The 9,177-nt window shown below is 40.8% G+C and overlaps 1 protein-coding gene across 4 annotated transcripts in view; it reads right to left on the minus strand.

Annotated features, from left to right (window-relative positions):
• Nucleotides 1-8,827, minus strand: part of pax2b (paired box 2b) — a 29,548-nt gene extending 20,721 nt beyond the window's left edge. For 2 of the 4 annotated variants that reach the window (XM_024285620.2, XM_036217144.1), the window contains exons 1-5: nt 6,756-8,827; nt 5,105-5,294; nt 4,624-4,821; nt 2,074-2,153; nt 1,874-1,993 (exon numbers count right to left, since the gene is read on the minus strand). In XM_024285620.2, coding sequence (XP_024141388.1) covers nt 1,874-1,993; nt 2,074-2,153; nt 4,624-4,821; nt 5,105-5,294; nt 6,756-6,798 — 631 coding nt within the window. In that variant the 5' untranslated portion in view covers nt 6,799-8,827. The remainder of the gene's footprint in view (nt 1-1,873; nt 1,994-2,073; nt 2,154-4,623; nt 4,822-5,104; nt 5,295-6,755) is intronic. The other 2 variants (XM_024285622.2, XM_024285625.2) reach the window with 1 other exon arrangement.
• Between the last annotated feature and the right edge of the window lie 350 nt (nt 8,828-9,177).

The following is a 9,177-nucleotide window of genomic DNA, read 5'->3' on the forward strand; positions in this document are numbered from 1 at the left end:
AACTTAGGATTTGTCTGCTTGGTTGTGAGCATCAAACAAATCCTCCTGGCTGCACAGTCGATCCATTTTCACCAAGGTTTGTGCTGCACTCAGCTGCAGCCCCCCGCTCCTTTTCTCATTTTCTCTCGTGTTTCCTGCGCTTTATAATGACTGCTTGTGTCATAATAATCACAAGGCTTACCAACTCAAATACGGCTCAGGCGAGCAACTGAAATTTAATCCGAGCACTGACTGAATACAGACTACAGCCCAGTGAATGAAAGAAAATATGCTTAAATAGCAAACAAGGATAAGTGAGGAGAAATAAACGACTTTTATTCTTAATTTTTTGTTGAGTAAATGCAAAGATGATGGGATTCTTTTTGCACAAAAAAAAATCACACATACATTTGAAATTTGTCACTGAAAACCTCCAGCAGAAAAAAAAAAATCTTTAAATTCTGCTCCTTTGTTTTGTTGAGAAGCATTTCAAAGAGAAGACAGCAGCAGGAGAAGAGTGTCTACAGGGTGAAAGCCTACATAATATACTATTCTTACAAACTGTAGCTCGAGGCAAGACATCGTTTTAGCAGCTGTGTGTTTGTGTGGCCAAGATCAGAGGTTTATGCTTTGGAAAGATAAAGCATCCGTGACCCGGAGGTTCCAGGTACCAGCTGGCTTCTGCGAGAATATATAAGAACCCAAGATTTCCCGTCACTTTCTGTGCAAAAACCTACCCCTGATGTGAACCGGCTCCAGCGCACACACTTCTTTTTCATCGTAATGCTGGCCGAACACCTAAATCACCGAGATGGCAGCACATCAGGGGAATCATTTGAGGCTGAATAGCTGTAGAAACATGGCGCTGTCACCTGGAAGACCTCCACAAAACAGACCAGCTCTCCATCTCACACACACACATACCTTATGCCCTTTAATACCTCTTTGCCCTTCAGCAGCAATCTGCATAGAAATATGTGCATTTTATCATTCAGTGACTAGACATTACACCCTACTTAATATGAGAGGTCCAAGAACAGCGGAAAATGAACCCTTGAAAACGCCAGACGTTTGCATTATGCCCCCGCGATTGCATCTCTTACAGGGAAAGACTTGATTATGTCATTTGCCATGTCCACGTCATGCTGGTTTTTATATCTTTGCCAGGAAATCTACCTCTGACAGGTCATTAGTCATCCCTCCCTCCCCGCACGCACATAAAAACATCAATTCCACTCAATATCCCACAAACCCCTGTGCTTCCCCAGCAAACGCCAGAACAAAGAAGACGCTATGTAAACTGCCGCCGTGTTCTGATTAGCTCTCATTCCGGAGAACTGCAGAAATAAGGCACTCATTCCCCACCCTGTTTGAGATAACTGCCCGTTTTCAGCAGCCGAGTCATCACTCCGCAGCCGTGCACGCCTTGCAACAAGAGCGCATCTGTTTAGCTATTCTCATCAGCTTCTTATGTAGTGACATTAAGGAAGCGTATTGCTTACAGAACCAATAATCTATATCGCCTCAGGCCCCCCCTTCACCAAGAGTAGAAGAAGAAGTGGAGCCACTTTTGTTGAAGGGAAAAGAAAAGCCTTTCTTGACTGACCTGGCTGCTTGGCTACATCATCTTGACATGTAATTATCTAAAGCCCTTTAATCACTTCCATAAAGATTAATTGCAGGAGACAACAGCGGAGGTCGTGTCTTCAAATCAAAAGAGTCTTTGGCAGGTTGACACTGCGGAGTAACAGAGTTCAGACTCAAGTGTTTTATAAGGGTCATCTGCTGGAGCTGCAGCAGGTTTGAATGTAATTGCAAGTTCAGCAAAAAGAGTTTTATAGCAAAAAGTTGCACAATTTGACCTTTTTGAGTTTTTTGTAGACAAGTCTCTTACCATCATCTCTTTTTCTCTTTTCTCCATTGGATCGTGGAATTCCCAGAATTCCGTTGATGGAGTAAGATCCCGCTGGGTCGTTGGAGGCGCTGGTTACAGGTGGAGAAGCTGTGCTCGGAACTGATGGGGGAGAAAAGTTGAAAGCGTTGAGATTGTGAGAATGCTGGAAAAGCAGATGAAGGGGTGCACCGCTGCTTTACCAATCGTGTGTCCTGGCGTCGACAGCGATGTCCCATCAGGAGATGGATGGAAAGGTTGTTGGACTTTAGTTCGGATGATCCTGAAGGAAAAAAAAAATTGCTTGCATTATTTCCCAAATATTGACCCAATATTGTGGCGCGTGAGATGTCATAAACAGGTGGGGACGGAGGTCCTCTTTAAGGTGAGGTGCAGTGAAAGGTCTTCATTGCACTTTTGGTCTGAGTGATCTTGCAAACAAAGCATGAAATCACATCAATTCACCTCAATGATCAGCTTCACTGACTCTACCTGGCCAACACTAATCAGCTTCATCTCCCCTCTCCCCCCACTGTGCTGCTGGGGGCTTTTTTTTTTTTTTTTTTTGCCAGGGCCGTTTACAGAAATCCCCCTTTGCTTCCCAGATCAAACAGAACCAGCAGCGGCCCCCACGTGCCGACGCGGATGAGGTTGTATTGATCAGGGCTCGGGGAGAAAAGTTGGGGATTAGTCACACGGACAAACAGATGCAAATAGAAAGCTATAAATTATATGTGACAGGAAAGCGATAGTTCCTTATTGCCTTGCACAAGCTTTCGCCAGCATTAGATTCCTTTAATCTGAATGGCACTTGAGGGGGAAAGGGAGCTGTCACAATAATTTGTAAACTTTAAAACTATTCATCATGTATGTCGAAGGAGCTACTTAAAAGAGGAGCTTATTCAGCGTCAGATATTTGCCCTTAAATTGAAAGGGAAGGAGATTCCATTACCCTGAAACACAGGTTTTTGTTTGACATCTGAATGCTTTTACATAAATAAATGATTTTTTTAAAACATATTTTTATAAAAAATCCCATCAAGGAACAACATGCCCTTCCAGAAAGAGCCTATTGATGTTTTCAAGTTTTCCCACTTTTCCTCATAACAGTTATTCGACCCCTGACTCGTGCACCAAACATAAATTCAAAGACTTCATATGGTATCCTTGTTCTTCATATTGAATAAGCAATTTGGGTGAATGAATTAATGACCTGGCTGTTTGTGAAAATCCCCTAAAGAGATATTAAAATTGCTTTACCTCTGAATCAATAATATCGAGCACCATCGAAGACATTTTCATTTTATTTTTTTTAAAATCTAGCAAGTCTGATGTGCTGCACTATTTACGTAGCATCTGATAAAACAGGGTTTAAATCAAGCTTCCTGTTTTGTCAACAGTCCTGAGGTCAAACTGGCCCCAGTCAGAATCAAGAACCATTCAACTGGAAAACGCTTTGGCTCCAGTTTCTTTTTATGTGAGGCCGTGTGTTTTTAACAGCTCTTAGAACCCTAGAAATACAACTTTTTCTCATTTTATTATAAAACCTGAAGCCAGTTCTGCTAAATTTTGATTTACATTTTAATTTTTAAATACTTTTCAAAATGTATTCCTTCAAAAAGTCAAACAATTTCTTTTTATATATATTTCCAAGCTCCACCATGTTACTGTATTCGCACTGGATTACTAAGCAGGACAGTGAAATCTTAATAGAAAATAAGGAAGACATTCAGTCCTAAATCATATTAGGAATTCAATGTTCTCCTATTTGACTGATAGAATTACATCTCTTTGTTCGCATTTTCATTTTCCAGGCAAACAAAGAAACATCAGGCCTCACTCCAATCTCTCTCCAAAAAAGCCACGCTTTAATTGGAATTGAAAAACTTTATAGGGCTCCTTTAATGATATTAATGTACATTTTGAATTTATCACATACATGTGTCTGAGCCTCCTTAAATGGGGCTTTTTAAGCAGCCATGAAGCATGAAATGAATTTTCTCCAGCCTTTTCTCTCTGTAAAAGATGTCTTGTGTGGAGCTGTCCGCGCTCTCCCGTCAGCTCATTAAAATGTAATGCTGATGCTGGTTCTATGGAACAGTGCCTCTTAACCAAAGTTCATCACCGGGGTTCTCTGGTGGTGCTGCCGGTTGTGGGGTGAGGACTTTGTGCTGGTTGTCCCAGCTTGGAGCACACTGAGGATTTCACTCAAAAGAAAAAAAAAATAAAATAAAAATTGACACCAGTAAAGGTGGAATTTACAATTCCACATCAATACTAATTACACTAAGACATCACCTTAAATTGTGACGCACATTATGATGTAATTTATCACCGCATCTCAGCTGGTTAAGCAACAACTTGCAGGCAGGATGGAGTCTGCGTTGCTCTTCAGCTCCCCGCACATTAGATGTGCTAAAGAAAATTGGCCTGCTTTATAGCGCCACGGGATCTGGTCACCGAATATTGATCGGTTTTCATCTCGACAGATTCACTCAGTCCTGGATGTACTGCTGATTGTTGAGGGAGTTGGCTGCGGAAGATTGAATTGCACCTCAGAGACCGCGGGCGGCCTCGGCGAGCCGGGCGGCGCTAAGTTGCGCAGTCTTCTGCTGTGGGTGGCGGCGCGCCTGTAGCAATATTTTGACTATTTTTTATCTAAAAAATGTTTAATTTGGGCTCTTTTCATGCCATTTCCAAAAGGTCACACATAAACAATCACGCACAACATTTATGTCTATATCTTGCCTTACCTGTTAATGGATGAGACGCTTGGGACGGTGTCGTTGTCGCAGATGCCCTCAGCCAGCAGCCTGTCCCTGATCTCCCACGCAAACATGGTTGGGTTTTGTCTCTTGTAGTCTGCGATTTTTTCCACCACTTTAGGGGTGGCCACTTTAGGTTTAGACCCACCGATCACTCCAGGTTTGATGCTTCCCGTTTCATAGTATCTGCAGAAAAACAATAAAATACATTCTCCATATTAAAATGCCCACTCTTTAACTTTTTTGCGCTAAAAAAATGATGGAAACGTTTTTACGCATCAAAATTACGCACGAATAAGACTGATAAAACCCATTTAGGGCGCATGATGAGAATATAGAAGAACTCAGATAAAACTGTATTTAAAAAAAGTTGTAAAAATTATTTATTCATTTTTTTTTTAGTTGTCAGTTCTTTGTTTTCGGTTTGCGTTTTCGTGTCCAAGTAGGAACAGGTGGACCCTGGGTTTACCTTGGCCGGGGAATCTTCACCCACCTGCCCAGGATCTTGCTGACACAACCGTGGCTGACCCGCAGCTGTCTGGAGATGTCGCAGGGCCGGACGCCCTGGTGGGCCAGCTCCACAATCCGCTGCCTGACCACGTCCGGGAGGGGTCTGCCGTTTACAAAAACCCCGCCGAGCTGGTTCACACCTCCGTGCCCTACGTGGGATACAACAGCAACAAACGCACACATACGTAACATTACATAAGGTCGTAACGGAGAGGGGAAGAGGCAAGAGTCCTCTTTTTGTGTGTTGAATTGTTGTGCATGTGTGTGGAGTGTGTGTTTATGTTTATGTGGGGGGGGAGGGAGAGGGTTAACCCCCGTAAACAACAAACCAATCTGAGTTTTCTGGATGATCTCATTGCAGCAGGTGGATCTGAGCTTTTATTATACAAGGAGGAAACCTTTTGTGATCCAAGTTGTGGACAATAAATGCTCAAGAAATAGTATAAGTATAAATACAAAATTTGCACAAAATGTGACTTTATTTTCAGTTAGAAAATTATGACCTTTTTCAAATTTAATTAAAAAAAATCAAGTCAAATAATTTCTTTTTCTTCTAATTATTAGAGTAAAATTATTGATAACTTGAGTTTTAAAAAAGTCAGGTAATAGGCACACATATTGTATTGTCTTCTTTATTCATTACAGTAACATTTTAATTAAAATTAATGTTTTAAAATTTGCCTCTTTTTAAACATTTTTGTGTTTTAAATTTTGCCTTTATAATTGTATTTTAAAATAAAAAGCTAGTAACTTTATTTTTTTTATCTGAAAATCCCCAAAATGTTTTAAAATATTGATTTTGATCACAAAAATGTTTTAAAGTAATAATTTTGATCACAAAATTAATAGAGTATTTTGCTCAAATAGGAACATTTTAAATATTAGAGACCCACGAGAAAAATAAATAATTATTAATGGCACATCAATTAGACAACATGTCTGTCATAGTTATTCGGTTAAACTGGTGGAAATAAAAAAAATAATATCTTAAAATAAGTGCTTTGCTTTATTAGAATGGATTGCTTTAAAATATATTTCATATTTATTTTATTTTATAAAATTTTAGCACAATTTCTTCCTCTTTCTTTACTTTAAATTAATATAATAATTTAGCAACCGTTCATTACTTAAATTATTAAACATTTTGAGTCCAAATAAAGAATAACGATTAGAAAATAAAATAAATTAAATAAAAACGTGTATTGAAGTGAATTTTTTGTTGGATAATTTGAATATTAGATGTGTAACTAATGTGTCCTGACTTATTGGGCCCACATGCACGCTCACATACACGCAAGGCGCGCGGGAAGCTTCGGGGCGATGCAAATTAGAGAAAACCTGCTAACGCATGTTCTTTGTTTACTGTGGCAAGTTGAAGTTTTACGCACGTGCGTGAATCCAAAGGCTTGAAATTCCTGCTAGGAGCATGAAATGTTTTATTTTATTTTGTGCCACGGTGAGCAATATATTTTCTTGCTGGGTTTATTATTATTTTTTTATTGGAGCTGCTGGCTGCGCGTTTAAAATTGTTAGGAGATATAGAATTGATTCATTTATTTATCCGCGTGCATGCAAAAATGCTGCCAACAATCTGGGGTTGTGCTACTTACGGTGCATCGCCGTAAAGGGGTCTGCTTTGCAGTGAATATCCATTGGATAGCAAAGGAAAGACAGATAATCAACTGAAGTCGCCGTTTCGCCTTTCTGTCAAGGGATGAAAGCGTGAAGAAAAAATAAAGGGTGATTCTACACGATGGAGGGACTCAATTCGCCCCTCCACCCCTGCGCCAACGAACGATCTGTATGGCAACTTCTTCTCCAAAGTTGCCCCCCTCCCTTGATTTTCTTCAGCAGTCCGGTCCCGCAGCGGAGGTCTGGCAGGTGCACATCATGACCGAAGGATTGCTCAGTTTGTCGGTGCGCTTGCAAAGCCGGGAGAGGCTAAGCGGAGGTAAATCTCACAGCATGCCAGCGAGGACAAAAAACAAAAAAACACACAAAAAACATAAAGAGGTTTTCCAGCGCGGGGGGGCCCAAGTATCTCCTCAATCTCGGCGGTCTCTCTCTGATGGAGGAAACGAGTCTCACACACGCGCCGGGGGTTTTTCTCTTTACGCGCGCCTTGGATGCGTCAGGCTGAATCTGTGGAGCCAGGAATGAAGCCTGTGTCTGTGTCTGTGGTTCTAAAAGCTGCAACCCTCCCCTCCTCCCCCCTCTCCTCCCCTTCTTCTCAGACCCCCCCTTTTTTTCCTATATGGATGACTTGTCAGACAAAGGCAATAGATGCCAACACTTTGTGATTCGCCGACAGAGGAAATAAATATATAAGTTAAAATCTAAAAAAATAAAACCCACATTGAGTTGATTGTAAAACAAGAGGGTTCAAATTAGGAGGTTTCTGGGTTAAATGAGAATGGAAGGAAATTAAAAGATCTTAAAATGTAAAACAGATTTTCTTTTTTAAATATTTTTCCTTTTTAACATTTTATTTGTTTGTTTTTTTATTTTTGAGGAAACGTCTCAAATTAAGAACTTATTTTTTATTCAGAAAAGCAACATTTTCTAAATTCTTGATCATTTTTTTTAATGAACCTCAATCCATTTTCTCAGATTGTATCATGGAGGCCCAAAATAATTTCCCCTCTATTGTAAGATAGGGACTGTTCAGACTTGCATGTAGGTTAAACGCAGGTGTACTGACCTTTTGTTGCGCGCAGCTGATAGTGTGATGATAGCAGGTACAAAGTGGATGCGTACACAGCGGCTGATGATGAGTGGCTCAGGTGCCGTTGCGCATCATTCCCTTCGGCCTCTGTAGATGGCGCTGCATCGTTTCTCAACGTGAAGGAAGCGGCTGTGGAGCTCCAAGTAAGAAGAAAGAAAAAAGTAAAAGTTTAGGTGGGCCTGAAAACTTGGAGCAAAAAAAAAAAAGAAAAAAGTCCAAACAAGAAGGAAAAGGAAACAACGTCTTGCGTAAAAATATGTGTTGATGGCGAATTGTTCAAAATCGTGTTTACTCCAAATTGTTTATTACGTATTTAAGATAGAATAATATAAAACCACATGCAATTGTTTCATAACTTTACATTTTTAGAGAACATTTATTTAAAATAAATCATTTATTATGTACAATTGTAATTCTTTGTCATAATATATATATAAAAAAACATCTTATTTAATTATAAAACAGTTTTTAAAAATATATTTGCATATGTATTTTTGCTATATTTTGGATTGTGGGGTGGGTCCTGTTGGGGCATGATGGGACTGTTGGGGGGTGTGGGGGGCATCTCTTTGGGGCAGACGGGCGCAGCCTCCTGGTCAGGTTAGAGGATGATTTCTCTTTTTGTTACTGTTTTTGGAGAGAGCTTCTGGTACAATATGTAGCACTATAGGCTGTAATTTCACACCCGGCTGCACATTTCCCTTAAAGCTACATTCTTTTTTCCCCTCTCCCCCCATCTATAAGACCCCCACCAACAACATCTCCACCGTCACTCACTCCCTCAGTCACCCCCTTCCTTTTCCTCTTCCCCTCCTTCATTGCCCTGCACTCCCCACACTTTGAACCCCCTTTATTTGAAATTTAATATGTATTTCCACAAATAAATATACAGGAAGATAATTCGTGAAAAAGTTAAACGTTGGAAAACTGGTGCGTAATTCATCCAAAAATGTTCCAAAAATGTAAAGTTGGAGCCCAAATCCCTGCTTGGTGTCCACTCCAACTCCCAGCTGCGGTGTTTAGACGGCGCAACTGCATGTCAAGAGTTTGCAAAAATGTTTTCGGAGCCTGCGTGCACCCATTAGGAGAGGTGTAATGCATTGACAGAGAGCAATTTATCTTTTGTACCGCTTCCTAATGGCCTGTGCAGAGCAGAGAAAAAAAAAGAATGCAGGAGGTTGTGTGTGTGGGGGGTGAGGAAGAGGAGGGGAGAGGGAAGAAGGCGCAACGACGGTCCAGCATGCTCGTCCACCGAACATCAGCCGGGAAATCGGCGCGTCAGGGGACGGTCCGCGCTCGTGAGTGAC

The sequence above is a fragment of the Oryzias melastigma genome, linkage group LG19 (genome assembly GCF_002922805.2).
Source record: "Oryzias melastigma strain HK-1 linkage group LG19, ASM292280v2, whole genome shotgun sequence".
NCBI lineage: Eukaryota > Metazoa > Chordata > Actinopteri > Beloniformes > Adrianichthyidae > Oryzias > Oryzias melastigma.